The sequence below is a fragment of the Dicentrarchus labrax genome, unplaced genomic scaffold, assembly GCF_905237075.1.
Source record: "Dicentrarchus labrax unplaced genomic scaffold, dlabrax2021, whole genome shotgun sequence".
NCBI classification, from domain to species: Eukaryota; Metazoa; Chordata; class Actinopteri; family Moronidae; genus Dicentrarchus; species Dicentrarchus labrax.
In genome coordinates, this window is record NW_026136719.1 from 35,589,416 (window position 1) to 35,611,094 (window position 21,679).

Below are 21,679 nucleotides of genomic sequence, written 5' to 3' on the forward strand. Positions count from 1 at the left end.
CATCCGTATTGCTAGGCATGTTTTATGGTTTTATTGTGGTTTTATTATTAGCAGGATTTAGGGTCCTTGTAGTCCTCCAGCAATCCTGTCATAGTGGGAACATGGAAGACACTGGAATTGTGCACATCAAAGCTAAAGTTGTGGTTCCACTTTCCAATTCGTGCATGTAGAGAGCAGCAGAAGTTAACAGAGAAGAGGCAGTCTTCTTTCCCTTCTAAAATATGTTATATACCGCCAGGGTCAACCAAGAACAAATGATATGGTTTAAAAATGTTTCCTGTGCCTCAAGTTAAAATAAAACATAAAAAGAATGTACTTTTGTGTTTTGCTTTTTATTTTCTTAATTTAGAATTTCTGGTTTAAAACAGTTTAATGAAATAGAATTTTGTTTTTTACTCTTAAGATACTAGGTGGAGTAATTGGGTAAAGCAACTAACATTACAAGTGATTTCAAGTGAAATCAACTTAGGGGTGAGTGCATTGGGCTTTAAATAACAATTTCAGTACTCATGTTTTTAATAGTGCTGTCAAACGATTAAAATATTTAATCGCGATTAAATGCATTAATGTCATAGTTAACTCGCAATTAATCGCACATTTTTATCTATTCTAAATGTCCCTTGATTTCTTTTTGTCCCATTATGTTTTCTCATTTTAATGCTCCTATCAACATGGAAAAGTGGATCGGCTTGCTTTGTGCAAATGTTTTTTTAATTGAAAACAACATTGGCATATACTGTAGTGTTCAATTTCACACTAACATTCTCACGTGGAGCAAATAATCTCTCACACAATGTAACACTGTCCATCAATAAAAGGGTGAAACAAATACTTTGTCACACAAACAGCCCCTTCAACAGCCCTTTCTAAGGGATCCACACAAGGCGATACAAAATAAAATTAAAGCTGCAGGCAGCATTGAGCGGGACCTCGCACTCCACGCAACTCGGGGCGTGCTGCGGCCGCGTCACGTGCCGTCATAACACGTGCGGACCACAACATGAAACTCACATGAATCAGCTCAAAATCGCCACGCAGTGCTTACTTCCCTGTTGCCAGTATGTGGCGCGATCACTATGTCTGAATATTGTCATGTAGACGTGTTCAAGGTGGGACTCTTATCAAACATGTTTTTTGAGATCAGATAATGTACACTGAAGTTGTGAGGATGTGTTCAGGCTAGGACTGTTACAGAATATGTGAAGTTTAGTGTAAAATAACAGAATACATTGCAATCACACAAAATATATCTTTTTAAAAAATAAAGCACAGCATAAATTGATCAAAATGTTTCTGCATGGCCTGTGTCATGTGAAATATTTGAACTGATCATTCATGCGTGAAGACACAAAGAAATCAATCAAAGTACATTAGAAATGTTAGTCGTGTTGGAGGTTAATCCAACTGTAATGAAATCTACAGTTCTGTAACATCTTCTGTATGAACTTATTAACATGAGAAACAAGTATTGTGTTAAACTGCTGTATATGTATATATTATATGTTATATATGTCAGTGATATGTTGTGTTATGTGAGATTTTTATCAACATCAGAATAAATCAGACTTGTATTGTGCTTGTATTAACGCACATTAGAAAAAACCCCATAAAATATTAAAAACATTCAATTCACACAAAGACGATGAAAATACATGGATTTTTGTATGATATAACCTTTACCTACGTTAAACACACATTTTAACGCAGAGCCATAGCTGTGTCCAATTTATTTGGTGTATTTTTCACCAACAGTTATTCTTGTCCAAGTTCCAAACTTCTTTTAGTTTGGTCTCAGATGAAAGAGAACAGGAGATCCTGGACCGATCAGAATATTGTTTGAGATGTCTTCATAAATTGATGAAAAACCATAAACTCAATCACACTCACTGCTCAAATCCATTATCAATTACTAATCAGTTCAGCCCTTAGTCTTTCGGTGTGTTTGAGACTGAACACAAAGTAAGTAGCACAGCTGCATATGAAAAATCTCAAGGCTGGATGAGTCCACTTCATAAACATATATGACCAGTCTGAGGAGTGACAATAACATAAGCTGCCAGTGTGTTTCCTTTTGATGTCACTGTCCTACAGCCTTTCCTGTACTCTAGCCTTATAACAAGAGACAAAGTAGTTGTTCCAGTTAACCCTGTAAAGCCCAAACTATTAAATAATTGACAGAAAATTCAAATTCTTTGAAACTGGAGCCTTTATTGGTCCTTCTGAACATACCAACAAAAAAAAATTCAAATATCAATTTCCATATCGGAGTTTTAATTTGTATCATATTTGATACAGCGGGTCACAATGCTCAAAGATTCTTTTTTGTCTTGAACAAAAAATACACAAACAAATCCAACAAATCCAACAAAAGCAATGCAGCAATGGAACTGGCAGGGAAGTCTGGAAGAAACCACGTGTCCACTTCCTGATTAATGGCAGTCTTGTAGCATGGCTGGAAAACCCTCTAGTGAGCAGATTACTGCCCCCTGGTGGATTATCTGGGCACTGCATGTATATAATGGTATACATCGGGTTTTTCAGGGAAAAAAAATTGTCACACTGCTCATGTGGAGGGCTCAAAAACTCATGTATCACATATGATACGTTTGGCGTTATAGGGTTAAAGACTACTCTCTTCTCCCCTCTCCTCTTGTTTTCTCCCCCTTTTCCTCCCCCCCTACAAGTAATTTCCCCACGGGATTATTAAAGTATGTCTGATTCTGATTCTGATTCTTCTCAAATAACTGTTAAAATAATTTAGATTTAAATCATTCATTAAACTTTTGCTAGTAAGTCAATGTTGAATTGTCAAAACAGAACTCAATTCAACAGTCACATTCAAACAGTTTTATAGAGGTGAAAGCACTCGGCATCTGTTATTTTACATTACTCAAAGAGAAGTCATAACAATTGATTTGGTCCACTTACAGAGCTTTAGAAGGTCCCAGCAGAGCCTCTTCTGAAACAGTCCAGGTCTGTTTCTGAAAACAAGGCAAAGAAATGTATTCACACCTTTTTATATTATATATATATAATGACATATATATACAATAACATATTGCATTGCTGCCGCTGCTGTAATGCATACAGCCACAAGAAACATTTAAAAAAAATTTGTCTATAAAAAACAAGAAAATGCAACTAAAGAAGAAACAGAGAAAAAAAAAGCCAGCCATCCACAAAATACAACCAGTGTTTGTTTTGTTTGTTCTGGGCTACTATAGAATCATGGCAGTTCAAGATGGCGGACTCCATCAAAGGGATCCAAAGTGCCTGTAGATTAAAACTACTCAAATGTCAAAATTATTTTCAATGAATACATTTTTAATTTTGAAATTGTCAGCAATGTATTCAACATCCTCAATTACCCCCAAGACCACTCCTATATTGTCCAAATCAGCCAAGCAGTTGCTGAAATATAGGGGATTACGTTTATTAAGGCTAATTGTACATTTGCCCAACTAATGTTGTTAGCATATGGCAGTTTCTAAATGCTGCAGACTCGTACTGTTCATCTCTAAAATAAAACTTCAACATTTCCAGGTTCATTCTGCTGGCAGGTAGATATTGTGAAAATGTTGAATTGCTTCTAACAATATACAAACATTAAAACAGCAGGTTGTGTCTCTTCAGCACACACTGTGAATGCAAGACAGTTTCACAAAATAATACCAGTATGATATTCAGCTTAAACTCTATAATAATACACACTGCTATAAATATCTCAAGGAACTTCTGTGATTGTTCAGTTTTATGTTTTTATCTTCTTGCAGCTTACCTTGTTCTCCTGTTCTGAAGCTTGATGACAATGTCTCCACCAGATCAGCTCTGTTGATCTTCTCTAGAATCATCTTCACTACCTCTACAGACTGCGGGTTGTACGTCTGGATTATTTTATCCACTGGGTCCTTCCTGTTTGCTTTCTCCAGTTGGCTCTTTGGAATGACTGGGAGGTCTCCCAGGATGTCAGAGTCCCGCAGGAACCACTTGAACTTCCTGAAATCTTCATCTCCCAAATCTTCCAGTGTCTTCCACAGCACCTCTTTAACAGACAATGTTTCCCCCTTTGACATGATTCATCACTGTAAAAAAGAATGAATAAAACATGATGCTGAACAAGGAGGAAGAGTTGAGCAAAGCAAAGCAAATAAATCAAATGTAAGCAAATCAGAAAACAGCAAAGCTTCTTATTAAAATATGATCACTTAAACTAGGAAATATTGACTCTATGAGCCTGTCTCTGAGTTTCCTACAGTTGAGGTGTAGAAAGGCCCTGAGTCTATCATTAGAAAGTTAATAGTAATATTTATAATAATGTATTTTAATATTTGGGTTGCTGTGCATTATGTATTTGTATATTTCAGGTGCCTAATGGCAGATCCTCTCTCTGTATTATCATTTAACAGTGAGCAGTTGTGAATTTACAATAAAGTGTCAGCTGCCACATGATTTCTGTCACACAGGAAGAGCTGATTTATCATCTGCAGCGTTACAGATAAAGACAGACTGACACATATTTGCTCCTTTACATGATCAAACCACATGTCTGATACTCCATTTAACAATAGTAAAGTTATGACTCTAATCTCCATTATCACATACATAATGCTGCCTGTATTACAGTATGTTTACTTGTTTACCAGCATAATGAGGAAGTGCATCTGAAGACTGTTTACTGCCAACACAAAATGTTAATACTGAACATATCTGAGACAATACCTTCAATCAGCCTTACCTTGTTACTGACAACACAATATCCTGATGTAATGGAAATAGTTGTAAGCTGCAAGAATATTCAGTACATCCATAATGAAACTAGAGCAGAGTGTAACTTCCTCATTTCACATCAGCAAACCCGGAGCAGTGAGAAAGATGACAAGACACAAAAATAGAAGCAGGTTGGCGTGTCCAGGGTAACAAAACCTAAAAGCCGGAAGGCAGTGGGCCCTTACCCCAGAGGGAAATCTGAGTGATTTCAGAATGCAATTTACGTTTTTTGGACATTTTTGAGATTAGAATGTAACAAGGTACAACAATTATCTCAAATTAAAACATGTAACAACAGGTAAAATGGGCCACACGCATAACGAGGAGGAGGAGAGAGAGTTGGGAAGAAGAGAACAAACATCATGCTTTTCTTTCCTTTTTCTTTCTTTTTCCTTTTCTTTTCAAATCAGAATGAGAATCAGAAATACTTAAATAATCCCAGGGGGAAATTACTTACGTGGGTAAATGTGGAGCTAATTCAAATTTTTTTAATTACTTTATTAACTTTATATACTACTGGACTTGTGAATTTGGCCCTGGTGACCTTTAAAGCTTTATTAGGGCCCGAGCACTGATTGTATCTGTAGGAATTATTATTCTTACAGATACAAATGCATTTTTGGAGGCTTTTCCATGCTCGAAAGCTGATGAAATGCGGCGCACATGTCAGACGTGGCGAAAAATTTTGTATTCTGTGGGTATCTGACAGATGCATGGAAAAATGGTTGGACAGCGCCCCCTATTGGGCATCCCCAACGGCACATTTCATCTATGAGTATGAAAAGTGGTACACATACAGATCTTATCCAGACAAACAAAAAATCCAGTGAGCGCAATATCCCAAACCCAACAGGAAGTCAGTCATTTTGGATTTAGCAGCCATTTCTGGCGATTTGCACACATTGTAGTTGAACAAATTGATCGGATCAACTTCAGATTTGGACACAGCCATCTAAAGACATTCACAATTAAAAGTTGTGCTATTTACGACAATCCATCGATTGGCGTGCCCGTGGCTTGGCGTGGAATTTCAACAACTCACCATGAAAGAGGGATTTGTCATAACTTCTGTGTACATGATCCAAGTTAAGTAATATTATAAAAAAATTGCAAAAAACATTGCTGATTAAAAGTTGTTTCTATTTGTGACTGTACATAGGCGTGTCCATCGCGTGCCGTCAAAGTTGGCCAGGTTTAATCCAATGTCAAATTGTGATGCAATTTCAGGGCTTCTATTTGAACAAACTCCTATTAGTGAATTGATCAGAACAACATTGGTGAATACAATGCAGAGAAGTTCAGGATGTTACGTTATTAAAATCTTTACGTTCGGTTATATGTTGTGTCTGTGGCGTGCCTTCAAAAATCAGCCTTGACATGACAATGGAAACCCTAACCCTAACTGCAGTACAGATTCTCCATTTGCACCCAAACTTCACAAGTCTGTTAAGAGTCCTGGCCTAAACTCATCTAAGAGCCAATATTCATGTTGTGGTCTGCACACAGTTACACTCTCTACACACTTCGTGGAGTCCGAGGGCCCGTTCATCGCTGCTTGCAGCTTTAATATTCACATTGTAACTTCCCCCAGTGCTAAAAACCTCAAAGTTTCCATAAACATACAGAGGACGTGAACTTTCAGTTCTATATGCTCCGTTCACAGGCCTCAGCTGTGGTTGAAAACGTGTCTTCTCTGCACGTAACTAACCAAGAGTTCCTGTCCCTTCACTGTGAGACACACTGACAAAGAAAGCACAACTTCTGTTATATTAAAAGAAATACACAATGTTTTCAGACTAAACACTACACAGTTAAATGAGCTGTTAGCATTTGTCTTTGGAGTTTTCAGTTAAATTGTCTTGATTGTGAGTCTTTTACCTTTTATCTACATTCGCTAAATAACAAAAACAAGCCCTCACAGCACCCAGAGCTGATTGCAAATGTATGATTTTTGGCATTTATGAATAACACACGTTGTGTTTGGATAATACATTTAGAATTTAAATTCGGCTGCCACATGTCCTTTGGTTAGCAAGTCTGGAGAATATGAATTTTCTTCCTCACCAACCATGTGTTAACATTTAAATAGTGCAGTTTAAATTCATTTCCTGGAACAGACAGAGGAACTGACCTCTCTGTTCTCAGTCTGTGTGGTTGAGAACGTGTCCTCACTGCATGTATCTAGTTCCTGTTCAGAGTTCTCACAAAACTTAATGAGATATCACTATATATAAAATATTTCTCTTTATTTGATGTATTTGGTTTTAGTAGCTATATTTTATAATGACAATGTGTTGCTCAGTCCCACTGAATAAACAGCAACTCAGGATTAAATACATGCAGCCACACAGAGTAACACAGAAGATACAACATACAATACAACATACAAGATAACCCACAGAGGTCACCTCTTGTCATTATATATTTACAGCATTTTCCAAGGTGCAGCAGAATCCATGAGTAAAATAAACGCTACCACCATGAATCTCTTTTCCTCTGTCCATTTTGTCCAACAGTAGTTACAGTAGTGCTCTGAGTACATCTTTACCAAAAGTTATTAATTAAGTCAATGTAAATATGGATTTTACAGTAACCAGGTTACAATGGAGGCATATGTAAATAAATCAGATATTCTGCATCACCTGATATCTCCACGTAACATGGGTTTTTTATATGCATTACAACACCACAATATGGTCACTAAATCATTTATAACAGTTATTAGAAGCCCTTTCGATTAAAAACACATACTTTAACAGGGTTTTTTGCCATTTTGACACAGCCATCTAAAGACATTCATAATTAAAAGTGCTAAATGCTATTTACAATATTCCGTCAAACGGCGTGGCGTGGAATTTCAACGACTCGCCATGAAAGACTGATTAATCATAACTTCTGCGTACATGATCCGACTGCAACGAAACTTCACATGTTCGATAAGAGTCCCGCCCTGAACACGTCTATGTGATAATATTCAGTAATAGTGAGAGTGCCACCTAGTGGAGAAAAGAAAATTACGTTTTTTATACTTCCATGTTCTACTCCTAGCATGATGATCAGATCGAGCAGAAATTTTGTCACAAAATGCAAAACATGTTGTATGTATTTCATGATTTTGGTGACGGCTTGTTAGAGGGCATGTCCGTGGCGTCAAACTTTGATGTACAGCCAGAACACACGAAGTTGCTATAACCTGAGTGTACATTGTCCATTCGGCTCTAAACTTTAATCCCGCCCTGAACTCATCTATGTGATAATATTAAATAATAGTGAGAGCGCCACCTAGTGGTGAAAGGAAATGTCGTTTTTATACTTTTATGTATATCTTCCAGCGGATTGACCAGATCCAGTTGAAATTCTGTTAGACGTTTCTTAGGACGATGACATATGAATCTTGAGAATTTTCGAAAAACCACGTTGCCATGGCGACGCGGTGTGTTTTGCCTCTGCTGTGTTCTGTGCCCTGTTCCAGGTACCCCCTCTCCTCTTGGTCTCGTAGATGGGCATCGCAAAATGGCTTAGCCACGCCCCCCCAGAATCAGCCCCCAAGACACGCATGACCAACACGTACGAAATTGGTACACATGTGTATCATGATGGGACAAGCAAAAAAGCCTCTTGGACCCAAAGCCAACACGAAGTCAGCCATTTTGGCGTTTTTTTCGCACTGTATTTGAACAAACTCCTCCGAGGGAATTTATCGGATCAAATTCAAAATTGGTCAGTACAGTTAAAGAATGTTGCAGATTAAAAGTTGTGCTATTTGTGGATGTAAGTTGAAGGGCGCGTTCGTGGCGTAGCGTCGAGGTTGGCCATTTTTAATTTTGCGGCCATTTTCGGCCATTTTTCGCATTGTATTTCAACAAACTCCTCCTAGGGAATTTATCGGATCAACTTCAAAATTGCTCAGTACAATCAAAATAAACTGCAGATGAAAAGTTGTGCTATTTGTGACTGTACATCAAACAGCGTGCCCGTGGTGTTGCGTCAAATTTCGATGATTCGCCATATAACTCAACTAAACTTGACATATTCTGTAACAGTCCAACCCTGAACACGTCCTCATAACTTCAGCGTACGTGGTCCAATCTCAATGACACTTCACATGTTTAATAAGAGTCCCGCCCTGAACACGTCTACATGACAATATTCAGATATAGTGAGAGCGCAACCTACTGGCAACAGGAAGTAAGCGCTGTGAGGCAATTTTGATCTGATTTCTGTGAAATGTTTATGTTTATGCTGTATCGCACGTGTTACACCGGCACAATATACAATGATACGAGTATACTGTGTTTTGCCTCTGCTGTGTTCTGTGCCCGGTTCCAGGTACCACACTCCCTTAGGACTGGTCAGGCGAACCTGCTTTAGTTTTTAGAAATCATTCCAACAGCTTTAACACAAAGACAGCAGAAGCAGACGAGGCCAGTGGGACAAACCGACAGACAGCTGTCTATTTTTAAGGAAGTCGTTTTTTGTTAATAATCTTGACCTCTTCATTTATGATTAAACGTTTAATAAATAGTTTTGTTAGTACACATAATTCTGCTTTTTTGTATTTCTTTAATCCCAGTTTGATTATTAATTGTTGCTCCTCTCACCCCTGGATCTTATATCTAACATCAACAGCTAACATTAGTTATCAGATTTAACTTGTTTGCTAACAATTTATGTAGTTTAGTTATCTAACTAAACAAAATGGCTTAGAAATGTAAAAGTGACGTATAGTTGCATCTTACATTAGCTAGGTTTTGCTAACATCATAAGTCGAGTGACAGAAAAAAGAAACTATTTTGAAAATCATATTTAACGCAAAGATATGAAACATTATCTTTCAAATTTTAGTATTTTCTGCTTTTTCTTTTTCAGAGCCGTCACTTTGGTCTCTGAGGAGCTGCGATGTTTAATGTTTTCACTGTTTTTGACAGTGAATAATTTATCAATTCATCAATGAAAAAACAATTGGCTAACTAATTGAACGTGATCCCTCACTGGCTTCCCATCCAGTGTTAATTCACTACCAGGAACTGAACGTGTGTCACAGTGTCAGACTGGGTTTTAATGGACATATTGTGTTTACGTGTTGTATCACATGGACTTAGTGACGCTTTAGAGAGAGATTAAAGGATTAAAGGAAGTGGAAATCTTCTTTGAGTCTCTGCTGGTTTTGTGGAAATAAAATAATATTTAAAGGTACCCATATGTACATAGAAACAGGTGTTTGTTGCTTCCTCCTGTTCCTGTATGGATACAGCTGTACAGTGACAGGGTCTGTATGTTGGAGATGGAGAGGAAACCCAGAAAAGAGGAGAAATACAGGTCTGGTTGCCCCACTATCACCACATATACATTCCCCACCTGCAATAGAGCTTGTGGTTAGCACTGCCATCTAGTGGTCAGAGTCAGTAGCTACACTGATACTTTTGTCAGTGATATTTTATTATATATTATTAAAACTAATTCAAGAGTTAATTTGGTCTCTCAGGTAACATACAAGCTGCCTTACCTTCTCACTGGAGGTTGTTGTGCAGCTTGTGAGGGAGACCTGCAGACATTACTCAGGGCTGAAAAATGTCCCCAACAACAATAAGATAATGCAGTAACAGAGATCTTTGTGGTAAACAGAAATAAAACTTTATTTATTGACTTTAAAGGTTCATTGACATTCAGGATAGCAGTTAATAGTAAAATTAGACATTTTTTCTATAACATAATAGTGGAGGCCTATTATGTATTATGCATTAACAGTATGTGGATGCATTTTGGTGTACAGAAAGCATCCACATACTGTTACCCTACATACCTATTACATCATAATTTTCTCAATGATACAAATTTATATAAATGAAGAAAATAACATTTACATCACTTGTATTTACCTGTGACTTCATTATCAGAATAAATCATTATGTAATGGCTGTAAGGCACATTATAAAAACCTTAATAACCTTAAACTCGTACTAATAAACTAAAGAAAAATAAAGGTATTTTTGTAAGACACAGCCTGACTTTGTGTCAAACACTGGTTATAGACAGGACCTTTCATGTTTCTCCTGCAGCAAAGAGTTGCAATCTGTAAGTACACCAGTAGAAACCACTGAACCCTTCACATCGCCCTTTAAGAAAGCAGCTGACTGCATGTAAACACAGTGAATGTTGGGTTTCTAATGTGATGATGGAGCTGAGAGGAGACAAGAGGCTGACTGCAGGTCTGTAGCAACCACACAGAGTTTCTGCTGCTGCCAGCTCTATCTTTCTACATCGAGTTTGCCTTTGATAAATACAATAAAAACCTTGCTAAAAAATAAATGGATTGTGTCTACAGAAATGATTGAGAACTTTTAATATGAAGCAGTTACAGGCAGTAAAAACCTTTATCAGTTTTGTGACATATTCTACAGATAAAGATTTAAACATTTTTAACAGTGCAGACCTTATTTTCTATACAACTGTCACTCATGTTGTTCTGCTACTTCTTCATCACTCTAACTGTTGCTGTTCGTTTAGTTAACCTGTACCGCAGTGCTGCTGTTTTTCCTTTATCTTCATCTACTCGTCTTTTCATCTCTTCCAGTTTCTGGACCTTCTCTGTGTCTCCTTTCTCCTTCATCTTGTCAATCAGGAAGTCCAAGTGGACAAGAGTGGACAGTGAATCAGTATTCAGGGCGATCTGCTCCAGTTTGACAACATGCTGGAAGGACTCTTCCAACCACTGATCTTTATCTTTCTGAAGTTCTTCTGTTTCCTTTTTTTTCACTTTTCTTTCACATGATCTGATACAGGATACTTCAATAGGTTCTTTATCTTTGTAGACCTCATCAACTTCTACAGTGAACTTCTCATTGTTCTTCATTTCTTGTTCATATTTCTTCAGACCTTCCTCAGTCTGTTGGATTTCTTTCTGTTTTAGTTCAATAAACTCAACTCTCTCTTTCAGGTTTTGGATGCAGGCTGTCAGTCTGATTCGTGAATTCAGAACGTCCACAGTTATCTTCAGCTTTTGAGGAAGATCTCATAAACGATCACATCTGATGTCTGACTCTCTGACTGACTTCTCTTTCTATGATCTGAAACCAGACATTGTCCTCCCACTCCACTCCCATGGTGTAGTTGACCAGAGTGTTGATCAGAGTAGATTTTCCTGTTCCTGTTTCACCAACAAGTAAAATGGTTCTGTTTGTCATTGCAAGGTGTTCTTAAAGGTCCAATATCATCTTTATTTGTTGTATATTGTATATTATCTTTCTTTGGTTTCAGCTGGTAGACAGCAGGAGATCCTGAAACGATCAGAACACTTTCCGAGATGATGTCATTATATTTCAGTGAGCTGTTTGATTTCCTGTTCAAGAAGTAGATTATAGACACGTTCAATTTCATGTATAGATTTTAGTATGCAACATTATTTTCTGTTCATTGTACATCATATAAACAAAATAAATCAAATCTACTGATCACTGATTTAAACTAGATGTATTGTATTACACTTTTTGCACTACATTGTGGTGTATTTTCTATCAGCATGTAAATACTTTAAACTGACATTCTACAGTATGCCAGTAAGTGTCAGTTTCTGTGTGTGTGTGTGTGTGTGTAATGTTACTGTAATGTCTTAATTTAACTGAATAATGCTTTTAAAGAGCTTTACCAACAGAGAATAAATGAGAGACAGACCATAAACCAGAGTGGATAAAGTTTATTGGAATAAAGGAGTGAGAGTGTAACATTGTACAGTACAGTGTGAATGTAAACTGCAGCTGAATGGAAATGTTGGAATCAAACAGTTGTGTCCCGAACCACATCTGATCCCTCTGAACCGGGAACATGTAAAGCAAAGACTGATGAGGTCAGCAGGTAGATCAAGTACTGTGACACAGCGAGCCGAAGACCAATCAGACGACCGCTCGCAACTTAACACCAGGAAGTAGACGGAACCGCAGGGTTCAGAGATAAAGGAACTTCCTGGAGACTGAAGGAGGAAAACGTGGCCGTCTGATGTTTCTTCACCTCGCTCTGAAGGAGAGAGGAATATCTGAGACAGTGAGCGCGCTCACAGCTGTGTGACAGCGTCTGTAATAACAGAGGGCTGATGAGTTAGTGGGGGAGCTCGTGGGCCACCAGCTTGTAGTGGGAACCACAGGAGGGGCAGCGCTGGGCCTCGCCATCATGGAGCCAGAACCACACCACGGCCGTGTTGTCTTCCTCACCTGCAGAGAGGACGAAGAGGACGAAGAGGAGCCGGTCAGACACACACAGTGAGACAGAAACAATAATAACAGCTGGATAAATATATTAATATATAAAAGGAGATTCTCACTGAATAATGTCGGGTTGATGTGAATGTGAATGCTTTAATGATTGTTGGTCTAAAATAACTTTATCTGGAACTAAAGACAGATCAATTATTATTTATTTATACAACATTTATCTGACGATCAGTATCAGGTCACTTTTAATCTGACTGCTGATTAAATTAATTAGAAATGTTCTGAAACCATTTTTTCCTTCCCATTAGCTGAACTGATCTGAGTACTGATCTGATGAAGATCAATAACCCTTATTATTGATGAAGGTTGCAGCTGGTAAAGGTGGAGCTAATGATCCCTTTATACTGTATATAGGTTAATCTATAATCACATATCATTTATTAAACTGACTTTGTATTAATAATATGAGTCTGTAAACTAACTAAAGTCATCAAATAAATGTAGTTCAGTAAAAAGGAAAATATTATCCTCCAAAAGGTCTGAGTGGAAGAATAAAGTAAGTTTAAAATATATATCTGCCTCTGGTTGTTGTTGGTTTCTGTACCTGCACATAATCCAGATAATGTTTAAACTTTACACAGAGAACTTACAGACACATCCCACAATCCTCTTGTTGGTGATGGAGGGAACGAGGTGGGGGTCGGCCTTGGAGCCGGCGTACTCCTTCGGCTTCATCATGCTGTAGGGATCCTGGAGGAGAGCAGAGGGTCAGATTACTGAGCTTCTGTAGAGACGATACCCAATCTGAGTGTCCCACTCCTCAACGGAGACGTAGCTGTCTGTAGTTACTGCAGATTATCAGTTATTGATCCAGTGAACACGATCTTTATCACTGAATCAGCTCCAGTGTAAACAGGGTTAAACACCGACTCTCTCACTCCCTCTGGTGGAGAAAGTGAGACAGGAATCTTCTTTACATCAGTTTTTATGTGCAAACTGTTTTATTTATTAGCAGATATTAAATAACAGAAACAGTTGAAACAAAACTCCACCGAGCTAACCTCCTGCAGGGCTCCAGAGTGCGACTAATCATGTTTCTAGGTCGCACTGGTGCACCTGACGCTGCCCGGGTGAAAACATACATTTATTTCACAAGCACATCATCTCTCTGTGTTCTCCTGTGAGTGAACTCACACACTCATGGTAGGATCATATCGGGTTCTGATCCAATAAGAGACAGAGCTCGGGCGGGTCTTTGCCTCTGATTGGCTGTGGTCCTGTTCACCCAGCTAAGTTGTGTGTGTTTAAAAATTGCGCGCGACCTGAGCGCGAGAGTAGCTGACTAACTGAAACAGAAAAATAAAATAAACGCGACAAAACGAGGGAAAATGAAGAGAGGCAGAAATATTGAACGTTTTTTCATTAAGAAAACCAAACCTACAACCAGCCCTACTACTATAATCCCATCCATCCCCACTACTGAGAGTCCATCCCGTCAAGACACGGAGCCCTCGGTCCCTGGTGAGATACCGAGCTCCGGTCCTTCAGCGACAGCATCAGACTCGGAACCAGAGGAGGAGACAACCGAGTCTGGGATAGAGCCCGGCTCCGAGACCCAAATTAAAAAGGTCAACATATATTCCTTCAGACAGGACTGGCTGAAACAGTTTCCCTGGCTGAGGTTCAACAAAGGACGTAACGCACTGCGTGTACTGTGAGGAGTGCGGTCAGAATATGGATGGAAATAGTGCATTCATGAGCGGGTCAACAACGTTTCTTATCGAAACTTTAAAAAAAACAACGTGACTAAAAAACACAGGATATGCCGTGACCCCTCTCCCAGCTACATTTCAGCAGCAGGTAGTAGTAATCATTATTATTATCATTAATAATTATTTTACTTGAAAAGTTCAGTTTCAGCTCAGTGAAGAACTTTAAACACTTTATTTTCTGTTTATATATAATTCTGCATTTCTCTACACCTTATTCTTCTTTAGAAATCATTCACATTATATGAAAGTAATGAGAGGAATAAAAAGGTGACCTTACGGCGTTAAAGGCGACGCAATGAAAAATGTGGGTGCACCTAAAAAAACAAAAGTTAGGTGCACCAGTACAACCAGTGCAACCAGTGAGTCTGGAGCTCTGGTCTGTTCCCTGATGGAGGAGACGCTCACTCTTTACCTGCTGCTCCTTCCTCCTGTGTCTGATCCGTACTGAGCATGTGCAACAGAGATCACTCTTTACTTTAAGTGTCACACGTTATTATTTCCCCAGGAAGTCGTTACTGCTCAGATAAATGATCTCACCGCTCCCTCCTTCATGGCCTTCATGACGATCCTCTCCATGCCCGTGGCTTGTTCCTCGTCAGTGGGAATCCCTGAGGAAGCAACCAGTTCACAACACTCAGATTAACTGAACCACCGGCTTCTATTACCGACGGCAACCGACAGAACGACAGACAGAACGACAGACAGAACGACAGACAGAACGACAGACAGAACGACAGACAGAACGACAGACAGAACGACAGAGAGACAGAACCACAGACAGAGAACAGACAGAACGACAGACAGAGCGACAGACAGAACGACAGAGAACAGCAGACAGAACGACAGACAGAACAACAGACAGAACAACCGACAGACAGAACGACAGACAGAACGACAGACAGAACGACAGACAGAACGACAGACAGAACGACAGACAGAACGACAGACAGAACGACAGACAGAACGACAGACAGACAGACAGACAGAGCGACAGACAGAACAACAGACAGAACAACAGACAGACCGACAGACAGACCGACAGACAGAACAACCGACAGACAGAACGACAGACGGAGACAGCGGCGACAGACGGACGACAGACGGAACAACAGACATAACAACAGACAGAACACAGAGAACAACAGACGGAACGACAGACAGAACGACAGACAGAACGACAGACAGAACAACCGACAGAACAACCGACAGAACAGACAGACAGAACAGCAGACAGAACAGCAGACAGAACGACAGACAGACCGACAGACAGACAGAACAGACAGACCGACAGACAGACCGACAGACAGAGCGACAGACAGACCGACAGACAGAGCGACAGACAGAACGACAGACAGAGCGACAGACAGAACGACAGACAAAGCTCAAACACATTCAGTTTATAATCATATAAACAGAAACTTTACATTAAATTATAACAATAGTTTTTAATTGAAACAGTTTTATTATCACTGATATTAAAGAGTCACAGTCTCCACACAGCTGGAACACAACTGTACAACTAACTGGTTGAATATTAATGATTGATTACATTAGTGGAGGTTTCAGATAGTTGATCAATATTTAATCATTTACAGTGAACTGAATTATTTTATTACACAAACAATCTGAACTTCAGCTTGTTTCTGTCTGTAGGAAGTTAACTGACACTGACCCACAGACACTGACCCACAGACACTGACCCACAGACACTGACCTACCACAGACACTGACCCACAGACACTGAACCACAGACACTGACCTACAGACACTGACCTACAGACACTGACCCACAGACACTGACCCACAGACACTGACCCACAGACACTGACCCACAGTGAACCACAGACACTGACATGACCCACAGACACTGACCCACAGACACTGAACTACAGACACTGACCCACAGACACTGAACTACAGACACTGACCCACACTGAACCACAGACACTGAACCACAGACACTGACCTACAGACACTGACCCACACAGACACTGAACCACACAGACACTGACCCACACAGACACTGACCCACAGACACTGACCTACACAGACACTGAACCACACAGACACTGACCCACAGACACTGAACCACAGACACTGACCTACAGACACTGAACCACACAGACACTGAACCACAGACACTGACCCACAGACACTGACCCACAGACACTGACCCACACTGACCCACAGACACTGACCCACAGACACTGAACCACAGACACTGACCCACAGACACTGACCCACAGACACTGAACCACAGACACTGACCCACAGACACTGAACCACAGACACTGAACCACAGACACTGAACCACAGACACTGACCTACAGACACTGACCCACACAGACACTGAACCACACAGACACTGACCCACAGACACTGAACCACAGACACTGACCTACAGACACTGAACCACACAGACACTGAACCACACAGACACTGACCCACACAGACACTGACCCACACAGACACTGACCCACAGACACTGAACCACACAGACACTGACCCACACAGACACTGACCCACAGACACTGACCCACAGACACTGAACCACAGACACTGACCCACACAGACACTGACCCACAGACACTGACCCACAGACACTGACCCACAGACACTGACCCACACTGACCCACAGACACTGACCCACAGACACTGACCCACAGACACTGAACCACAGACACTGACCCACAGACACTGAACCACAGACACTGAACCACAGACACTGAACCACAGACACTGACCCACAGACACTGAACCACAGACACTGAACTACAGACACTGACCCACAGACACACTCTAACTGTAACTGACACAAACTTTAACTGTTAATTTAATTTAATTTAATAACTGAATATCTCGTTTGACCTCTCGCGGGCAGCAGCTCTGCTAACGGTGCTAATGCTAACCGGCTGCCTGTCTGTCTGTGAGTCTGTCTGTCTGTCTGTCTGTGAGTCTGTCTGTGTCTCTGAGGTTCTGAAGCTCCGGCTCGGTTCCGTCCTCACCTCCAGCCGCCATCCCGCGGGTCAGAGCGGGAACCGGAGCGGCCCGGCAGGTCGTCGCGGCTCTGACAGCCGAGCGGATCAGTAACCTTGCAGCCATCTTTACCTTCTTCACCGAGCGGAATGACGTTCAACGCTTTCTTCTTCGTCTGAGAATTTAACGGCGGGGCTCAAACCAACACAGCGCCACCTACCGGAGCGCAGTGAGGACTGTCAGGGTTTTACACACTGCAGGTAAAAATAAATATAAATATTATAAATAAAATATAACATAAATATACAAACTATAATTTATAATCTAATTCTGTATTTTTAATAAATTAAATAAAGTTTTCCGTCATTGTTCCGCCGTCTCTAGAAACTTAAAGCCCGACATTACTCATATATCACACACACATATAAACACTTCTCTACATTATATTATTATATTAACACTTTATACTCAGTAATCAGCAGTTTAATGGAGGAGTTTCTGCTTTGAGTTTCATTTTGACTCTGGAAAACTCTTGTTCACTTTATTTAAATCAGTGAGAGCTGAAACTCTCTCAGTATCATCAGAACTTTATTCAGTGTGTTCAGAAAACTCCAGTTCCAGAGAATGGAGCCAATAAACAATGGAGAGAGAGGTAAAAGATCTTTGAAGTAAACGAAGATCAAACTGTAGAAATACTCCAACAATATGAGCTTCATAATAAAGTATTATCATTATGAGTCCAACGGGAACTACAGACAGTCAGTGGTTGCAACCTCTCGGCCCTCCAGAGTCAGGAAACTGTTCCCCCTCTGTCCACTGGGCGGCGCTACAGAACCAAAACAACCAGACAGCAACAGATTGTTCCTGCAGACCTTCAATAACACACACACACACACACACACACACACACACACACACACAGTTTAAATTAGTTTATCTTCCTGTTTCCTTTAAAGTGATCACATATAAACAGACGTCCAGTAAACGGTTGGAGCAACAATCTGTCTCTCTTCAACCCGATGTTCCTGAAGTTACACTGTAAACAAATAAACTCAATAAACAGCCTCGTCTTCCTCACACAGCTGATCTTCATCCACTCACAGCAACATGAACTCAGAAGTGTTCAGTCTGTTCAAACGGACAGACGCTAACCTGCAAATGTTGAATTAGCATTAATAATCAGCTTTATGAACAATATAAGAGTCAGTTTGGGTTTATTGAATCAGTTTATCCATATTTTAACTCCCAGCTGGCTGATTCTGATTATTCTTATTAATCTTTCAGGTTATTTATATAATTAATACACTGTACCTGCATGTTATAGTGAATAAAGCTCAGTGTCATTGAGCTTTATCACTGTGGTTGTGTATCATTCATATAAATAACCTCACAATGAATCAAACACAGCCCATAATAAACAGCCTCTGGCAGTTTCTACTCAACATTAACAACATTAAACTCTACTGACGGACCAACAGACGCTCTCCTCCAGTGTTTCAGGTAGAATTAGACCAAACTCCAGCTGGAAACTGGAAGATTTAACAACTTTACCAGCAGAGAATAAATGAGAGACAGACCATAAACCAGAGTGGATAAAGTTTATTGGAATAAAGGAGTGAGAGTGTAACATTGTACAGTACAGTGTGAATGTAAACTGCAGCTGAATGGAAATGTTGGAATCAAACAGTTGTGTCCCGAACCACATCTGATCCCTCTGAACCGGGAACATGTAAAGCAAAGACTGATGAGGTCAGCAGGTAGATCAAGTACTGTGACAGAGCGAGCCGAAGACCAATCAGACGACCGCTCGCAACTTAAGACCAGGAAGTAGACGGAACCGCAGGGTTCAGAGATAAAGGAACTTCCTGGAGACTGAAGGAGGAAAACGTGGCCGTCTGATGTTTCTTCACCTCGCTCTGAAGGAGAGAGGAATATCTGAGACAGTGAGCGCGCTCACAGCTGTGTGACAGCGTCTGGAATAACAGAGGGCTGATGAGTTAGTGGGGGAGCTCGTGGGCCACCAGCTTGTAGTGGGAACCACAGGAGGGGCAGCGCTGGGCCTCGCCATCATGGAGCCAGAACCACACCACGGCCGTGTTGTCTTCCTCACCTGCAGAGAGGACGAAGAGGAGCCGGTCAGACACACACAGATCGTCTCTCTACTGACTGACTGTTTCTATCTTTTCACTTACAGACACATCCCACAATCCTCTTGTTGGTGATGGAGGGAACGAGGTGGGGGTCGGCCTTGGAGCCGGCGTACTCCTTCGGCTTCATCATGCTGTAGGGATCCTGGAGGAGAGCAGAGGGTCACTGATCGTCAGAGAGGATCAATACAGATCATTCAATCTCTTCTTAAAGGCTACAGACAGAGAGTGGATCAATAGTTTCATCCCTCCTCCGTCACTCTCACCGCTCCCTCCTTCATGGCCTTCATGACGATCCTCTCCATGCCGGTGGCTTGTTCCTCGTCAGTGGGAATCCCTGAGGAGGCAAACGACGTTATAATCTCCACACAGGCAGAAATACTTCATCCAATAAAAATACTTTAATACTTTAATATGATCAACTTTCATTTAAATCACAATAATTCATCTGGATGTCCTCTTTCTATAAAACTCTCCCAAAGTCCTAATGTAGATTAATAATAAAATATAGTTTATAAATAACTTTATAGGATTTATTTCAAATTAAAGGCATTTATACCAAAGTAAATGTTTATCATTCATTTTTTTATTGGAAATTTAAGCTTTATTTTTCATATTTGTTTAATTAAACTTTTGCCTGTTGAGCTGTCATTAACTGTATCAGAGGCTCACCAGTTAAACATTAATATTTTATAAATTACACAATAATAAGAGAAATTACAGAATGAGCATGAAGCTAGGAATAAATCAGATTAATGATTATTTAAACCACTTTCAGCCTCACTGATATAATCTGATATAAACTTTAACTTCAGGAAGAGCTGGAAGAAATAAACAACTTTAATTATAAAAGAGTTCATTATTGTTTTAATAGGAACCGAATTAAAGACAGTTTTAGTCTAATTCTACTCAAGAAAACCTCTTTATTTTACATCATACACAGTTTAAACTCCAAACTATTTCTCCTTAAATCTACAGATTTTTAAATGGAGTCTGGTGTCTGTTGCTGTCTGTCTGTCTGTGAGTCTGTCTGTCTGTCTGTGAGTCTGTCTGTGTCTCTGAGGTTCTGAAGCTCCGGCTCGGTTCCGTCCTCACCTCCAGCCGCCATCCCGCGGGTCAGAGCGGGAACCGGAGCGGCCCGGCAGGTCGTCGCGGCTCTGACAGCCGAGCGGATCAGTAACCTTGCAGCCATCTTTACCTTCTTCACCGAGCGGAATGACGTTTAACGCTTTCTTCTTCGTCTGTGAATTTAACGGCGGAGCTCAAACCCACACAGCGCCACCTACCGGAGCGCAGTGAGGACTGTCAGGGTTTTACACACCTGTTCCCTTTATTTAAATCAGTGAGAGCTGAAACTCTCTCAGTATCATCAGAACTTTATTCAGTGTGTTCAGAAAACTCCAGTTCCAGAGAATGGAGCCAATAAACAATGGACAACAACAACAACAACAACAACAACAACAACAACAATATCCCACTGTAGAAGCACTCCAACAGTTTATATTCAAATAAATAAACTTACAATTCAAAGTGCTTTACATCATTATAATCAGAGACGCTACCATCGGGTCAGCCACGAGTGGACTATCTTCCTCCTCGCCTCCGTCACACTCACGTTCTTCGCCATCCCGATCGGAGCCAGCCGGTGGCGGTAGCGCGAAATCCGAGTCAGATTCGGAGGTCGAGCCGCCGCTGTCTCTATCTCTCAGCTGCCGGTGCGGTGAAATAGTCCGTAAGAAGGTCGATCCATTTGTCGTCTGAAGCAGCATGTCTTACAGGAATTTAATTTAAAAGTCGAGCAATGTCGTCGTTG

General features: G+C 40.4%; 3 protein-coding genes and 1 long non-coding RNA gene across 8 annotated transcripts; all 4 read right to left on the reverse strand.

The window, feature by feature from the left end:
• Positions 1 to 2,188: 2,188 nt before the first annotated feature.
• LOC127351602 (NACHT, LRR and PYD domains-containing protein 10-like) lies at positions 2,189 to 4,873 on the reverse strand. 2 transcript variants are annotated; one of them, XR_007880918.1, is made up of 4 exons: positions 4,736 to 4,873; positions 3,779 to 4,082; positions 2,929 to 2,981; positions 2,189 to 2,505 (listed from the first exon to the last, which is right to left on the reverse strand). XR_007880918.1 is itself a non-coding variant. In XM_051379300.1 (3 exons), exons 2-3 carry the CDS (start codon positions 4,071 to 4,073, stop codon positions 2,935 to 2,937), a joined length of 342 nt encoding a protein of 113 aa, XP_051235260.1. In that variant the 5' UTR covers positions 4,074 to 4,082; positions 4,736 to 4,873; the 3' UTR covers positions 2,189 to 2,934. The 2 variants fall into 2 exon arrangements, 1 of the variants encoding a protein (XP_051235260.1); XM_051379300.1 differs by having other exon boundaries at positions 2,189 to 2,981.
• Positions 4,874 to 12,445: 7,572 nt separating this feature from the next.
• LOC127351224 (cytochrome c oxidase subunit 5B, mitochondrial-like) lies at positions 12,446 to 17,883 on the reverse strand. The gene is made up of 4 exons (XM_051378543.1): positions 17,749 to 17,883; positions 15,281 to 15,351; positions 13,622 to 13,721; positions 12,446 to 12,971 (listed from the first exon to the last, which is right to left on the reverse strand). Exons 1-4 carry the CDS (start codon positions 17,843 to 17,845, stop codon positions 12,859 to 12,861), a joined length of 381 nt encoding a protein of 126 aa, XP_051234503.1. The 5' UTR covers positions 17,846 to 17,883; the 3' UTR covers positions 12,446 to 12,858.
• LOC127351226 (uncharacterized) lies at positions 16,466 to 17,319 on the reverse strand. 4 transcript variants are annotated; one of them, XR_007880817.1, is made up of 5 exons: positions 17,266 to 17,293; positions 17,114 to 17,141; positions 16,928 to 17,067; positions 16,597 to 16,657; positions 16,466 to 16,539 (listed from the first exon to the last, which is right to left on the reverse strand). It is a non-coding gene; the product is annotated as an uncharacterized LOC127351226 (long non-coding RNA). The 4 variants fall into 4 exon arrangements; XR_007880815.1 differs by lacking the exon at positions 17,114 to 17,141 and having other exon boundaries at positions 17,266 to 17,319; XR_007880816.1 differs by lacking the exon at positions 17,114 to 17,141 and having other exon boundaries at positions 17,280 to 17,317.
• Positions 17,884 to 19,303: 1,420 nt separating the features above from the next.
• LOC127351220 (cytochrome c oxidase subunit 5B, mitochondrial-like) lies at positions 19,304 to 21,108 on the reverse strand. Its single transcript, XM_051378540.1, has 4 exons — positions 20,962 to 21,108; positions 20,133 to 20,203; positions 19,912 to 20,011; positions 19,304 to 19,829 (listed from the first exon to the last, which is right to left on the reverse strand). Exons 1-4 carry the CDS (start codon positions 21,056 to 21,058, stop codon positions 19,717 to 19,719), a joined length of 381 nt encoding a protein of 126 aa, XP_051234500.1. The 5' UTR covers positions 21,059 to 21,108; the 3' UTR covers positions 19,304 to 19,716.
• Positions 21,109 to 21,679: the final 571 nt, after the last annotated feature.